The 16,703-nt window shown below is 35.2% G+C and overlaps 2 protein-coding genes across 4 annotated transcripts in view; one reads left to right on the forward strand and one right to left on the reverse strand.

The window, feature by feature from the left end:
• Window positions 1-4,053: 4,053 nt before the first annotated feature.
• Window positions 4,054-6,860, forward strand: LOC119633936 (medium-chain acyl-CoA ligase ACSF2, mitochondrial). The gene is made up of 3 exons (XM_038027784.1): window positions 4,054-5,651; window positions 5,727-5,868; window positions 5,931-6,860. Exons 1-3 carry the CDS (start codon window positions 4,222-4,224, stop codon window positions 6,186-6,188), a joined length of 1,830 nt encoding a protein of 609 aa, XP_037883712.1. The 5' UTR covers window positions 4,054-4,221; the 3' UTR covers window positions 6,189-6,860.
• Window positions 6,861-8,543: 1,683 nt separating this feature from the next.
• The window catches only part of LOC119632960, a 131,054-nt gene continuing 122,894 nt past the window's right edge, over window positions 8,544-16,703 (reverse strand). For all 3 annotated transcript variants that reach the window (XM_038026127.1, XM_038026128.1, XM_038026126.1), the window contains exons 9-11: window positions 12,496-12,691; window positions 11,726-12,425; window positions 8,544-11,650 (exon numbers count right to left, since the gene is read on the reverse strand). In XM_038026127.1, coding sequence (XP_037882055.1) covers window positions 10,423-11,650; window positions 11,726-12,425; window positions 12,496-12,691 — 2,124 coding nt within the window. In that variant the 3' untranslated portion in view covers window positions 8,544-10,422. The remainder of the gene's footprint in view (window positions 11,651-11,725; window positions 12,426-12,495; window positions 12,692-16,703) is intronic.

A 16,703-nucleotide genomic window follows, 5' to 3' on the forward strand; every position in this document is an offset into this window, starting at 1 on the left:
TTGATAAAAAGTAATTTCTGTTCGTTAAAACAGGACCTTTCCCACGAGCTTTTTAGCCTTCGAAAGACTTGCGGTATTTGCGTAACACTCTTCTGTTACTGTATTTTCAGCCATCACTTGGAATGTACACAGAAAATTAACCGATTTACAAATATGATTTATCCAAATATGTTTATCTCTTAAAAAACATTCAAATACCTTAACAATTAAATGGGAAAAAATAAATAAATAACTATGTGCAATAAGCGTGGGCTTGATTAGTTCAAAAATACTTTCATTCTCACTCACTTACCTAATCTGGTCGTCATGTTGCACAAGATATCTTCATAAGAACGGACAATCGAGCTGCTGAAGCTCCTTCTTTTACTTTTGTTTTAAAACTGAGCGTAGTTTTTAAAACAGACGTGACTCATTTGAAGACGCCGATCAGGCTGACAGGTAGCTAATAGCGAAGGTTAATCTCAACTTTCGAAACTTTTCTATTACGTTGAACAAAGAAATGTTGGAGATTCGAATAAGTTCTTCCTTCTTTCCACGAGCGGGAGCATCTAGAAGAAAAATGGGCCGGGCATGTATATATTATATTCACTAGTGTGAGTCGTTCTCTAGCAAAAAATATTAAAAAGTAGTTCTTCTCGCTCATTTTTGAGGAGATGAGTGAAATGGCTGTTCACGTCCAATCGACTTTTTCCACAATTGAAAAGAAGTTTCAAACTATATGAGAAAGCATGTATATATTAACAAAGATAGATATCTGAAATTCGTTTTATATGGAAAACTGGCCTCCCTCTCACAGATATTCTTATCAATCACGTACATGTAAATGTAGAAATTCAAATTGACGCTGAAACTTCTCTCTGTTCAATTGTATTAATCTTGACTTTGATACTTAAATTAGTTTGAAATTATTATTAAATATAATTTACTCAGATATGCATGCAATTGCGTGGGAAAAATATATTTTCACGTATTTATATACAAAAGTATAGTGGAATATTTGAATAAAATATGAATTTGGTTTTTTGGCTTACGATGACATTGCAATGAAGCGAAACCAAAACGACGTATTTCCAGGTAGACTATGATATGCTAGCAAAATCAATTCCATTCTTCTGAGAGGTTTTGAAAGCGACCCCTTCTAGCTCAATGTGGAATATTTGAATAAAATATGAATTCGGTTTTTTGGCTTACGATGACATTGCAATGAAGCGAAACCAAAAAGACGTATTTCCAGGTAGACTATGATATGCTAGCAAAATCATTTCTATTGTTCTGAGGGGTTTTGAAAGCGGCCCTTTCTAGCTCAATGTGGAATATTTGAATAAAATATGAATTCGGTTTTTTGACTTACGATGAGGTTGCAATGAAGCGAAACGAAAAAAACCTATTTGCAGGTAGACTACACTATCAAATGCTACCAAAATCAATTCCATTCTTCTGAGCGGTTTTGAAAGCGGCCCCTTCTATTCCAAACAGAGATCTTGCACCAGAGTAGCGCTTAAAATATAAATTCAGATATTGTGCTCAAAGATTTGTAATTGCATTCATTTAACATTCAACAGACTTAAGAATTTTTCTTAGAATATATTTCGCTGCACTTTACTTGTACTGATAAGATGTTACATTTTGCTCATCTAACGCATCAGACCTTTGCATCTGGCACGCTTTCTGGTTTACTTAATAGGTACGCGTGTTATTAGATAATGTTATAATTTATTTAATAATATTCTCATAATGTGCCTTTAATGTATATTCATTATCTGATTAACAAGCCTTTAGTCAAGTACTTTAAAACTGATAATGGGTCGTTAGCAATATTATTACGACAAGCAATCAAGATATGCTTCGCCCATTTAATAATAGTGTGATGTGTATAAAACACAAAATGCGGCTCAAGACGAATCTTTACGATCTAACTCCATATTAACAATTTACGTAAGTTAATTTTCTTCGAAAGCATTACACTTTCCGAGGTATAAGTACAGAGTCTAATGCTTAATGTAATCAAAAGCTAAATTTCACAAAAGGAAAAGCAACCAGAAAATTGTTTTCAAGATCGCGCCAGGTTAGTGAAATTCTGAAACAGTTCCTTGTTTTAATGTGCTTCGCAAACACTTACACCGAATTAACTCGTTAACAGCTGAGGACTGGTTTCGTTTCTTAGGAAAAAATGGAAATCCAATAATGAAGCAGAGTCTGATCGCCATCTTCTCGGTACAGTTTCGAAGTCATGTAATGAAATACATTAGTTCAACGGAATCAATCCATACTTTATCACGTCACTCAATAATATCGTAGGATGACGTAGGCAGATCACTATCGACGAATCTGCTATTTTTGTTTTTTATAAAACAACGGGGAAGTCACTTAGAAAATATTTAAATTTCGCTTTCGTTTTCAGTTACTTATGCTAAACAGCTGACTGCGAAAGTGAGACTTAACTCTCTGATGGGTAATTACCGCCGAGAATTTTGCGCGTTGCCTCACTACAGCAAACTAGTCGTCAGAATCTTATGTAATTTGGACACGTTTCGTTTGAATATGGGGTAATATTGAGTGATACGTTATATATCGTAAAATATTAACAAAGTTTACATAACTTCCATAGCGATCACATGCACGTAAATTTAACATCACCATCATGATCTTATTAATGATTAAAAGAAGCAGCTTCGGTCCCGTTATTTACGTTTCTCAAGAATAAATGCAGCTCCTGCAACAACATTGATGGATTACCGTCCGCGTAAGGGCTGAAAATTAAATTTTCAATTATGAACGAGCTTGTTCTAGTAACTATAAGTGGGAACAAGTTGAACTTGGAGATGTAATGTAAATCCAAATATAATAAGCTTTCATTATCATATCACTAAACTTACCTAAGTCAATTGCAATATTCACGTTGATCACTGATATGTGTGCTTTAGGGAGCTACAGTGTATGTAAGCAAAGCAAAGATTACTTTAGGCTTCGTACGCAAACATTTATGACGCGCAGATTTTGTCGCTGCAACAAAGGAAATTCTCTAAGCTATCTCTACGAAATACACTCGATGATTGCGAAACAACCTATCTGTGTCAAAATCCAGCCAGGGAAGCAACGCAAGTGACGGAGACTTTAGTATACACATATATCACTTTATTTGTGAGGACTCATCGAAACATGACTCCTACGTAAATAGAAGTTATCGCGACGAAGTGTACGCAACATAGATGTTGGAAGCTTGAAAATAATCAAATTGGAACTTTGAGCCAAGTACGCCAAAGAAGGGAAGCCTTACTTTTGCTGCTCAATTCGAAACAAAGCGGTGCTGGATTGCCACGAGTCATGACAAATGGATATAACAAAGGAAACTCAAAACTTGAATATTTTTGACATTGCTGGGTGTAGTAGCGGCTTCAACAAAACATAGCTAGTGCTGGCTGGCGTATTATCAGCAACAACTGATGCCCCGAAAATGTTAAAAGAAAAGCACGACAATATGCAAAAGATATTAAAGGGCCACTTTTCAGATCGATCTTGGAAACTTGGGAAACAATAAATCTCCCGATTATCGCTTAATACCTGTTTCGATCAATGAGTTTATCTGACGATCTGTCTCATAATTTATCTCTGCTTTAGTATTCCTAACGGTCACGAAAAAAGTTAATGCGATCTTGCCTTCCTATAAACTATACAGCAAAACTTTCATTGCTATATTTATGTACATATATAGTATTAAAATTGATGCGAAGGGCACGAAATGTATCATTTTGGCAGCACACAACTACCAACACATATCATTACATCGCATATATTACATTAAGGTGGATTTGAGAAACTAATAAGAACTCGTGTGTTTATATATTTGTTTACACAATTCATGAAAAAACAATGATTTGTTTTTTGCTTGTATGCATTATATTTTCGTTCGTTTTTATCAGTTTTATGTGTCGCCTAATCGCAGCGGAGAGCACCACCGGCGCTAGCGTAAATTCAATTTATAATATTAACAACTGAGTTGTGAGAACAGTCGCTAAGAGAACGTTTAACACATACGATCAATAAGGGGATTAAGGTGAAAAATAAAATATTTTCATTTCGTAAAAACGGTTGTGGTGCTAGCTTTATATAAAAAAGAGGAAAAGTGTTTTCATGCTTTTCGTTAAACTAAATACTAAAGTGCCTTATAACGATTTATTAAATATTAAAAATAACATCAAAGGGTCAGGCTAAATAGGCATAATGATCAATAAATACGTTCACATTTTGAATCGAAAAATATTATTGCGAAGCGAAGCCGTAAATTTATCAAAAAAACGAATCAATCTCTTCTGGCATCATTTCAGTAACACCACAACTGCTCGGGCAACGTCGGTGGAAAGCAATCAAAGTTACATTAATTATTTAGGTAAAAATCCTTTAGCATATCGGAACATTGGCCAAGAATTGGAACGCGTTGCTGTAGATTATGGCAGCAACGAAGCTATTGTATCTTGCCACGAATCTAAACGCTATACGTTTCGTTCGTTAATCGATCAAGTCGATCGATTGGCAGCAAGCTTATTAAAACTTGGTTTAAAGAAAGGTGATTATATTGGCTTATGGGGCCCAAACAATTTGCACTGGTACCTGACAATGTTAGCAGCATCGCGAGCGGGTCTTATATCGGTTGGTATAAATCCAGCTTTTCAAGCACCGGAAATCGAGTATTGTTTAAAGAAAGTGAATATCAAAGTCTTGGTAACTCCTCTGCAATATAAAAGTCAAAATTTTTATGAAATCGTGCATTCCATTTGCCCCGAATTAACGGCAAGTGAGAAAGGTCCCATAAAAAGTAAAAATTTGCCGAATTTAGAAAGATTTGTAATCGATGCAGACAGTGTCCCGAGGGGAGCCCTAACTTTCAGTGAACTTCTAGACTTAAGCAATACGGAGGAAATAGCGAAAATTGCCGAACTGCAAAAATTCATTATTCCCGATTCGCCATGTAATGTACAGTTTACATCTGGCACGACTGGTAATCCGAAAGCGGCGGTTCTTTCGCATTTTAACTTTGTTAATAACGGCATACATATCGGCAATCGTAATTGTTTGGAAGGGCAAAGAATTTGTGTTCAAGTACCGTTATTTCATGCTTTCGGTGTTGTTATCACGGTAATGGCTGCCATGAGTAAGGGCGCTACTCTAGTGCTCCCTTCGCCGGGTTTCAATGCCGAAGAATCGCTGAAAGCAGTTGTTAAGGAACGTTGCACTGTAATGCATGGCACACCCACTATGTACGTAGACGTAGTACGTAAACAGGAAGACTGTAATTACGACTTGGATACCTTGAAGATGGCAGTAACAGGTGGAGCACCCTGTTCACCGCAGTTATTCTTAAATATTCAAAAGATTTTGAAAGTTGATGAAGTACGTAACCTTTATGGTCTAACGGAGACCACTGCCGCAATATTTCAGTCACGACCCGACGATAATAAAGATCAAGTGCTTAACACCGTTGGTCATATACAGGATAATATTGAGGCGAAAATAATTGATTCTGAAGGTCACACCGTACCCTTCGGCCAACCGGGTGAACTATGCATTAGAGGATATTGCACTATGTTGGGCTATCACGGTGATATTGAAAAAACCCAAGAAACTATAGGTGCAGATAAATGGTTGTATACCGGGTAACTATTCAACTTCTATCAGAGGATCGTTTAATTTAAAAACTCATATATATCTATCTCTCTGCTGTGCAATAGCGATCAGTTCATTTTAGAAGCTGATGGTTATGGACGTATTGTGGGTCGTCTTAAGGAGATGATAATACGCGGAGGCGAGAATATATTTCCTAAAGAAATCGAAGATTTCCTAAATACTCATCCGAACATTTTAGAAACCCACGTTAGTCCTAGTATCGCTTTTACGTGAAGAATTATCTTATCACAATTTATTACTGATTGTAGGTAATTGGGGTACCGGATGAACGTATGGGCGAAGAGATATGTGCATTTGTTCGTTTAACTGACACGGCAGGCGAAATTACACGCACCAAGCTAAAAGAATTTTGCAAAGGAAGATTGGCGCATTTCAAAGTACCGTACTATGTGATAGCAGTTAAAGAGTTCCCAAAAACAACTTCGGGGAAAATACAAAAATTTAAATTATTACAACAGTTCGAGGAAAAATTCAATACAAAACAACTTAATGCTGGTAACATATAACAATTTAATATTACGATTGATTGAGGTAAAGCGAAAGAAAAAGAGAAGGAAAAGAATGTTTATTTTGATTCTCGATATCGAATAAACTCGACAGGTGTTGATAATGGGTTAAATGTAACGTGTAGAGATTTTAAAGTCGCTGATAAAGTATGCATTTCTCTTACTCTTATCATATTCAAACTACGCTCGAGTTTACTCGATATCGAGAATCATAAATAGGCCCCAATTTGTAGTCTATACGTAGTACTGGATCAAAAAAATAAGGTTAATTTATTTGTAACCGCAAAAATTTGTATTCGTTCAAATCAATTTCAAACAATTTCATTGCCTTCATAAGGTAGCAGAAGGAATGCATAGTGTACAACACCACGATAGTCAAAGAAAACTGCTAGCAACACCTTGACTTTGGCAAGGTTTTTTTGGGTCTTTACTCATCTTTTTCACGATATTCACTCAGTCTACGCCCATCTCATTTCACTTCGCAAATAGAATATAATGCAACATTTTTGATCAACAAAATCACCCATTGTGAAAAAACGGGAAAAATATTTTTTGTGTCGTACAAAGCCTAATTGAAACACTAACGCCGTTTGCGATGTGAAATTTGACACAGATGTCTGTCACAGTGCTATCAATTTATAAAGAAAAAACCGATTTGAAAGAATAAATAAAGATCTTTGTGGTTATAAACAAATTCAACTTATTCTTTAGTCACAATATTATACATATATATGTATATATATGTCGATTTAAAGTGTACAGTTGAGTAGAATGAGTTTCCCAATCGAACGTTATTATTCAATCTGAATCCTCTCCTACTATAATTGCATTCTACGAATCTATACAAACAAATATACATGCATTCACGTGAGGTTTAGCAAAAGTTTTGAAATGTGATTAAACTTTTTTAAAATATTCATGCCGTTATTAAAAACTACTGAAAGTGACTGTGATTCATCAATAAAATATCCCTCCCATAAATGTTAAAATAATAAAAAAAAACTTATACTGTGACTATAATACTTTACTTTATCATAGGAGTGTGACTACAGCAACATCCAACAGCGATGGTCTCTCGAAGAAATCGCTTGAAACTTAATTATCGATCCGCTGTATTCAACAACATTCAATCTAGAACAGATAGCAATTATATACTTATTGGGGCATTTTCAAAGATCAGGAGAGAGGTTCACAGCCATGCATCCTTGCCATTAGTCATTAATATTAACAATAATGTTAGTCTTTGTTAGTTTTGTGCTCTAAAAAATTTGGCATATTGTTGTCGAATGTCGGCCGCAAGACTGTCTACCTTAACAACGCCAAAAAAGGAAACGCTTTCGAATAGAGTGTCTTCTGATTTCATCGTTCAAATTTAATTCTTTATTATTTTAAAACATGATAAAGCATTATCTTGATTACTTGTCCTTGAAAACATGAAGAAAAAAACCGACAAGGGCTGAGGTTATTGCATCAGTAATACCAGCAAGATAGATCAAACAGATAATGATATCAAATTTTAAATAACAGAGCACTGATAAAATGTTGAAGATATTTATAAACAAAAAATCAAAAACTAATCTAAAATGAAACTTCATTAAATGGATATTTTTGAAAACAATTATAGGTTCTTTTTTTTATTGTTATCTTTAATTGTGGTTGCTGTTGTTGTTGTTGTTGTTCTTGTTGTTGTACACATTTCATTATATAATTTTTTGTCATCATTACAATTATTATTTCTTATCTTAAATCTTGACGAATCGATCATTTCTAAATGATCGCACGCACATAAAGATCTATAAAGAAAATGCTTTGTTTTTTTATGCTTTCGCGGGATAGAGGCCAATATATGTATGTATGCAAGTGTAGTAATAATTATTTGGTTATCATTTTAATTAAATTCTTTCAATATGTTCACAGACATCTACGGGAGAAAGTTAACGAAAGAAATGAACGAAAAAATAGATAAATATAGACAATAAGCTAATAATTCACACGTGCATATATATATGCAGTTAATAATAATAATAATCATAATAATAATCATAATAATAATTCTTAAATCTATTCAAAAATACACGCATGATTGTGATTCTGAAGTTTATTTAGAAATCTAAGCTAAAAAAGCTAAGTGTAGAACTATTAAAATTAAATCAATCACTAACAGTAAAGATAATAAATGAAAAAAACATTTCGGAATATAAACCATATAATATACCGCATATATTGTAACATCATCGTAAACAAGACATGATCGCCTTAAATTATAGAAAACATCGGTTAACATTCAATTACAAAACTTTTTTTAAGAATTTTCTTATAGCAAATATTCTTTTTTTTTTTTTTTTTTTTTTTTCATTTCCATTGAAATTGTATATAAATAAAAAAAAAATGAAAAAAAAAAATTAAAGCTAACATGTTAAGAATAGTAATAAAAAGGCTTTTCAATCTAAACTCAAAGTTAAGTTTTATTAGAGATTAGATTCTTCCTTGTATAGAAATGTTTTCATTTCATTTTTGTTTTGCTTTTGTTCTTTCTGTTTTGGCTTTCATTTCTCTACAGTTCCCTAAATAATAATGCAATCTCATTGGAAACGTTTAATCTAAATTCTGATGAATTTCATATTTTATTTTATTATATTATATTTACATATAGACACGACATATTTTTGCTAAAGTTTCCCATTGTCGGGTCTCGCCAACTTTTTATTATTTATTTAAACTTAATTCTCTGTTTTGCATAAATTAACAATTTTTTGTTTCTACTTACAACACTTAACACACTACGACGCTTTTCTGTGGTGTGTAAACATTATATTTGAACCAAGAAAGATTTTTCCAATACTTAAATGTATTTCGCCGTCATACAAAGATAGTCGACTTGTATCGTTATAATAAATTACGAAAGTAAAAAGTCTTGTCTCGCAGATGTCCGAACGAACGAATTAGAAAATTGCGATTCATTTTCACGTTCGACAAAGTGAAGTCAAGAGGAGCTGCCGTTCGCAACTTCAGTCGTAACGAACGCATACTTAGTAAGAACAGTATTTTAAAGTAAGTCTGAATAAAATTTGAATCATTCGAAATCCATTTTGTCAAATTATTTGCGGGGATTTCACAAAACATTCTTCGAAGTCTGAGCAAAGCAATAAAAACCCCCTCTTATCCTTTAAAGTGTCCATACATTATAAAACAAAAATTGATTTGACTAAGCCTTACAAAGCTTAGACTATTAAACGTCATTGGAATAAGTTAGTTAGTAGATTGTTAGAAGCCAAAGAAAATGAATGTAAAAAAATTGTACTTTCATTTTAAAAGTTCAAAAGCTTGTCTCGACAGCTTGCTGGAAGCGTTCTGCTGGAATCAGACAACGACATAATTGACGCGAAATCGAATTTTTCGATATCTAAGAAATCTTAGGAAAGTTTTCCGTTTATAGTGAAATTAAAATACAACACTTTCGAAGATGACCGACTGCTTCCATATCATTCTAAGATTTGTCCTTTGCTTTTTCATCCCTCCCGTGACGAAGAATTTCGATATAGTTTATGATTAGTAAAAGAGGAGTTTATAGATTCTCGCCCGTCTTGGTGATCACTGCTGCGCTTTCTATAGCAGCTATAGCAGTAGCTAGCACGTTACGTTAATGATAAGAAATATGTTTTATTTAAATTGTAACCGCTTTCTTTTGTTGTATTTCAAATCACAAATAAGTAAAATATGTACAGGACAAAATTTATAATGCATTCATAAGGATATAAATTAAAATAAAAACAAAAATATTTCATGTATTGCTAAAATAATTCTTCTCTTCCAATGGACGACGCAGTACTTAAAGGAGAGATGATAGAAGGCAACACTCACTCTCGCGTATCATTCTTCTTTCAAAACACACAATGTAATCAATCCGAAATGATCTCTATCGACCGATCCCATAGGGATTGAAAACAATTTCATAAATGTAAAGAGAAAGCGAAGTAAAAAGCAAAAAAAAGGAAAAAAATAAGAAAATGCGTTTTTACAGACCCACCAAATCCACACATGGAAATGGAGAAATAGATATAACATAAACTTATGGGACATATTCACGCATTTCACAGCATTTGCATATTATGCTCTGTTGCTCTTCTTACTCTCATTTGGTTATTATTGTTACATTGTTATTGTTGTTGTTATTTTTTCAAAAACTATCCTCTTCATCATCTTCAATAACTTCATACATTTCGGGCGTTTCGTGTCATAGCGTTGAGCTGTTCGCGAATGTATCTCCTTCTTCGGACCAGCTGACCTCCATGGGTGTAGCTGATAAGCTATTAATCTTCTTAATTAGCAGCACTTCTTCCAATGAAATATGAGGATTTTTTATTTGGTTCGATGAAGAGGACGATGTCGAATCCGAAGCAGCAGCTGATGAGGTGGATACTGAACTTGCCATATCATCCGAAGAAGCTGAACAGCTTTCATCTTCAGAATTTGTACCGGAAACCATGGCTTCGCCCGCAGATTCTTGAATTTCTTGGCATTTTTTATTACCTTTCAAGTCATGCACCGAAGGATGAGATGGTAGTGATCTCATTTCCAAACGTTCACCAGAATTCAGAGAGGACGTATCACAAGTAATAAGTTTACTACTGGGTGAGCTACGTCTAAATAAAATTTCTTGATCTCCATGTTCGCTGGAAGATTCCCTCTTGAAATTCGAAGAACGTGGGCGCACCGTATAAGGCGAACTAGTTACTAAGGATTCTTTCCAAACATTCGCAGTCAATTCAATTTTCCGATTATTTCCTCCAGAATGTTGACGGATTAATTTTTTCGTTGATTTTTGTCCGGTTTCGGTACCTTTGACGCTTACAGATTTTGAACGTATACGTGATTGCGCGCGATTGATAAATTCATTTGTCGCCTCTTTGGAATGTTCTCTAATCACCGATGTCGCTGACATGGACTGGGATAGAGGATGTGGACCGGCCCCTATCATACTATTGTTACTGTTATTAAGTGCATTGCTGTTGCACATGGCTGCGTTAGCACTTACTGACAACTGCCGGCGCGTAGATGGACTACGTTCAACTGAACGAAATGACCCAGCTCTTTTAACCAATTTGGACGCGGCAACCTCCGGGGTTTCATCATCCATTTCGAGAACCCAAGACACTGAATCGGTTTTTTCGATCACCCCCTTGACCACTGGCGATGAAGGCGGTGACACATCTTCCACATGAGTGCTGTTTGTCATAGACGATCCATTTAACATCGAACGATTTATCAAACCCAAACTACTGCTGTTCATCATTTCATTACTTGCCGATAATTCAGCCAGTTTAGCTTCAACGATGTGCAATTGTTCAGAACGCTGCTTCAATTGCCATTGCAAGGCTTCATTATCGTAAGAGAGACGGGTGCGCTTAACAGTTTCATGATTGAAGGCTTTCTGGATCTCATCCATTTGTCGTAGAAAATCCCTGTTTAAGTGGAAATAAAATTGGAAAAAGATGAAGATTTTCATTGAAAATCGCAAAAGGATAGAGTTTACTCACTTTTCTTTATCTGATTTGATTTCCAGTTCCGATTGCAACATTTCGTTCTTAGACTCCAGTAAAGAGATTTTATTCTGCAGTGATGATCTCTCCTCGGCATCGCGCAGCAATTCTTCATTTTGTTTCGTAAGTTTAGAGATCTCTTTTTGCTTGAGCTCTAGAACACAACGTAAGCTTTCCGCTTCACTTTGCAAGCGTGAAATTTCCATATTAGCTATTGAGCTACTATTTCTAGGTGAATTATTGACTGCGCTTTCATTTAAGCTGCGACGTGAAGTACGTAACACGGCCAATTCATCTTGCGACAAATTTAGTTTATCCTTTAATTCGCGTTCATTATTCTCTTTAATAGCACGCAGTTGGTCCAGCTCTTTGGAGAGTAATTTAATGCGTTCATTTACCTGTTGCTCACGCTCGGCGGCCATTTGTATACGGCCTGCACACGTGGTCTGTACATTTGTAATTTGCTGATGCAACTCTTGCTCGGATCGCTCCACAGCTGTAAGGCGTTGATGCAATGAACGTTCACGATCTTCTGCTGCTTTCAGTTGTTCTTTCTTCTGTGATAATTTATTTTCCATTTCGAGACGATAACAATCCAAGGTACGTTTATATTCGGTTTCTTTGGCATTTAGCTGATTTTCAAGTTCCGATATCTGTTGTTTGGCCAATAGCTGGAATTCCGAGAGCTGAAGGCTGGCTATAAATAGCAAAAGAGAAAGATTCAACATTTTTTCAAATGACTTGTGAAAAAAAAAAGCTTTTAATACTTTTCTCCAATTCGCAACGGTGAAGCGCATGAAGCTCATTTTCCCGTTGCGCATAGTAGGCCTCTTTATCGCACAGCTGATCTTGCAGTTCAGAACAGGCACTTTTTGTCTCCTCCAGTAATATCAAAGTTTTACGCAGCTTTTCTTGCGCAGTGACATTTTGCACTTTAACCGTAGGGCAAGCAAACGCATCCAACTGAAATCAGACATAAAACAAGGACATTTCAATTAAAGTATTTTTTTTTACTTTCTAAATACAAAAATTGTCTGCAAACACACATACCCAAGCCATGGAAAATTTGTGTTTCGAATAAGTTTATAAAATATTCCTTATGCGCGCTCTAAGAGAGAAAACGCAAAATATCCGCAAAATAACTACGTGTTTACCTCTACGCCACCTTTGCACAAATGAACTGAATTATTGCAACGATCACGAATTTACTGAGTGTGAGAATTAAAAGTGGAAATTATCCTTTACATAGAGAATGTTTGTTCTCAGGGCTCAGGCATTTTTTCTTTTCTTTTCCATTATCCCAAATGCTTACAATTCATTTATATTTTCAATACCCTACTCGAGGTATATAAGACGTAGACAAAATAATAACATTGTGCAGATCTGTCAGGACCTGGGGACCTTTTATTGTATTGATTGACTCGATATCATCGACCGTGTGATTGTTGTCTACGCACTCTTTTTAGTGCTCAACGTGTAGATCAGGAGTTTTGAGGTATTTTAATAATTTTAAGCATGAGGTATCCTTGGCCCATAGGCCAGCCGTGTCGCATGGAAAGAGGGCAACAGCAGACGGAAAAGGGTCGGGCATATCGCCATACCAAATTGATTTGAGAAATTGGGATTGGCAGCATGTACGTATATATTCTTTTTTTCATGTCCCCTATGCGCGTGCGGGCACGATGGTGGTCAGGAAGGGCGATTATTTAGGTGAGATGAATGGAGGGCGCGTTTAACTTAAAAGTGGAAGCATCAGGCACGGGTAAGTTGTTTCACAAGCGGTTTGTTTGATGCAGCAATGACCAGTCACGCCGGTTGTCTTGTATGATAAATAGGCAATCGTAGGGCGAATGAGTGGAAGCACTTAAAAAGCCTTGTGATCCTGTTAAAGGATTTCATTGTCTTTTGTCTCCATAGAATATTTGCTTTGGATGTATCCTTACGCACTCCACATTAGACCGTTGGTCAAGGGAATCGACACTTTTGAACATTCGCTGTATGCGGCCGAATACTCTCAAGGTGCCGCTAAAACGTGCGAGTTATACTCTCAGTTTGTTTCGAATTGACATGATCGAAAAAAACAACGGTAGATATTGGTCAATAAAAATAAATTTACATAAGAGTTAACAGCAGCAAATTCGAGTTACAGAGGTCAATATTATATAACGATAACCAGGATTTCTATGAAAGCAAGTCTTTATGAGACAACAAAGCTTAGCCTCTAGCATTGCGATAGTGGAAGTCGGTGAAGAATGAAAAGAACCTTGACAAAAAAAGGAATTTTCCTATAGTTAGGTCACATTTTGGACCATATCTCATGTAGCAGTTCCCCGTAAAACGAGCTCTTATACAGAAACAAGATATTATTTTTAATATATTATCTCAAAAAGAAAAAAAAAAATGTATTACAAATTATATTAGATAAAGTGTTTTGGTGCATTCAGCAATCGGCCTTGCCGGCCGTAATGTTTTCGCTTGTTTTAAGTATATTTTCACATATCTCGCGTTTTCATGTAAATAAAATAAAAGCAAGAAACAATCAGACATGGGAACTAAAGACTGGATTTAATTTCTTTTTAATGCTTTGTCTAATCTTCGTGTTTTTCGCGAGTCTTAAGATTTACTTATGAAACAGGTAAAGAAAACTATAAATTCTTTATTCGAATTTTGCATATGTTTCAAATAGTCCTTCGTAGGTGTTTTTTCGGCAATCGTGTCGCGTATAATTCATCCTGAAAATTTTATGCTTGAAAGGTCGTAACGAATTCGAATCAACGCCTAGTATAAGCTGGACAGGTACACCTATCTTTTTGAAGACTACCTTCCCATTTTTAACTGTTGTAACTATATTTGGGAAAAGCTCATCACAGATCTGATGAAAACTCAGATATGTATGAAAGAGATTGCAGAGTTAATTAATATTACAAGTTTCAATTATTCAGGCGAAGCGAGCTAAGAATATACATTCGTCTAGACGTTACCAACCAAGCAGATTATAAAATCTAGTCTACCTTTATCTTTTAGTGATGAACTCAACACATGTACATTAAGGGATGATTTTTAAAGCAGTAAATTATTTGTTTCCTGTTAAATGCATATTCAAGCTATAAACGCGTAAAATTTTCTCTAGCCTGGTTTTTCAAAATATTTTATATGAAACACAGATAGCCCAAGAAAAAGGATAATTCGAAATTAACGCAGCGTTAATTTTTATACTTATCACCGACGGATGATGGTTATATTCGTGTTGTCAAAACGTTTGCAACGCCTAAAAGAAAGCATTAAGAACCCCACAAATTCTAAATCGATTTAAGCATGTCCGTCTGTCCATCTGACCGTCTGGATAATGTCTGTTCTAAAATGAAGCTATTGACTTCATATTTGGCAGAAACATTAGAAGTTCTTGCACGTAGGTTGTCATTGAAAATGGGCCAAATCGGTCAAAGGACACGCCTACAACATCACGTAATCTGAGAACACTTATACTTTTTAAAGGGAATGAAAAATTTGTTTTTTTACTCATTAGTCATAAGCTGTAGCAAATTAATAAACAAAAATTTTAACGCATACTGTACGGGCAATGCTTGGAAACACACATGGAAACAATTAATCCCACCTACCCAATATTATAGCGGATCAAAATTGAATTATTTTTCAATACCTTTAGAACACGCAGAAATAAGCTTCAAAAATCCCATGAACTATATAAATTCTGTGCTAGCTCAAATCTTGATTGCACGGCCGTCTGTTCGTCTTTTCGGGCGGCGCAACTTTGTAGCATTTGTCTTAAACATTCTCTCGTTGGCGAAAATGAAGATATCGCCTATAAATTTGCAAAAGAATTTGGAATTGAAGAAGAATTTTAAACTTTTCAAAGGGCACGCCTACAACGCCCATATGCCTCTACAAACCAAAAATTTTAATTTGAAAACAGCGCCCACTCCACGTTGTAGAGCATGAGCATTTTATTCTTTTAGTTTTTTTGTCTTTTTTTGGGGTAAACGGTGGTGGGTGTAAAAGATTCGGTCCCGACCGTATTTAATTTATTTTTTTAAATGATATCAAATTTTAAAAAACAGGGATAAAGCGATTTTAGCCTTATATGACATTGCTAAAGAGGAGAGTCTCTAATAGGATTTTCAAACTAAACTCTCATTCTTTCTCATTTCTTTCTAGTTCACTGGGACAGTAAAGTAAAGAAAACTGTGGTGCTAACTGAAAGCAATATTTCAAAATGCAATTGTTGGACATCTGAGTTTGAGAGGCCGTCTTCAATACATGACAGGCAATATCAACAAGTTAGGAGAGGTGTTTTCTTATAATGAAAAGAAAAACCGAAAGCCATTAAATGATTTTCTATTGAAGACGAATCAATTTTTCGCCAATTGAATGTTTGTTCAGTCAGTCAGTATTTAAACATTTGCGAGTGTATATATAAACAACTAGCAAGCCAAATTCTTCATGGTACGTTTTACTTCCCTTAGTGAAGAGTAAACTCATTTGTAATTTATATGTGCTTCTCGACACCCAATTTATAATCCGAAAATTTTCCCTTCGATAATAAGTAAAATGCACATTTTACTGATAGCTGTGAACTTTCCCCTCATTGCAGCGACTTCATAGATTCCATGAGTTTGCTGGATATCAACCGGCCACAATTTTTCATAGGCAACCCATTCATCATAAACCATCATTTATCATTTTTTCCGTCTTTCTTCTGTATATTATTGACTCGGAAATATTGTGAAGGTCATAAGCAGATTTAAATTGTTAGGTAAACCGTTGAATTCAATAATTTTGGATCCTAACATAGCCACAAAAAAAGCCACGAGCCTGAGTACCTCTGTGAAATTATCCCACACAAAGCAATTTCTAAGCACATCAAGACATTCTTCCGCATTCAATAAAAGAAATAGAAGACAATACCTGACAGTTTTGACGGCAAGCTTTAAAATTCATTGACGGTTTATTCAGT

The sequence above is a fragment of the Glossina fuscipes genome, unplaced genomic scaffold (genome assembly GCF_014805625.2).
Source record: "Glossina fuscipes isolate IAEA_lab_2018 unplaced genomic scaffold, Yale_Gfus_2 2, whole genome shotgun sequence".
NCBI classification, from domain to species: Eukaryota; Metazoa; Arthropoda; class Insecta; order Diptera; family Glossinidae; genus Glossina; species Glossina fuscipes.

Coding starts and splice junctions, on each gene's coding strand:
- LOC119633936 (XM_038027784.1), top strand. CDS start 4,222: ATGATCAATAAATACGTTCACATTTTGAATCGAAAAATATTATTGCGA. Junction 5,652..5,726: donor GATAAATGGTTGTATACCGG/GTAACTATTCAA, acceptor GCTGTGCAATAG/CGATCAGTTCATTTTAGAAG. Junction 5,869..5,930: donor CGAACATTTTAGAAACCCAC/GTTAGTCCTAGT, acceptor TACTGATTGTAG/GTAATTGGGGTACCGGATGA.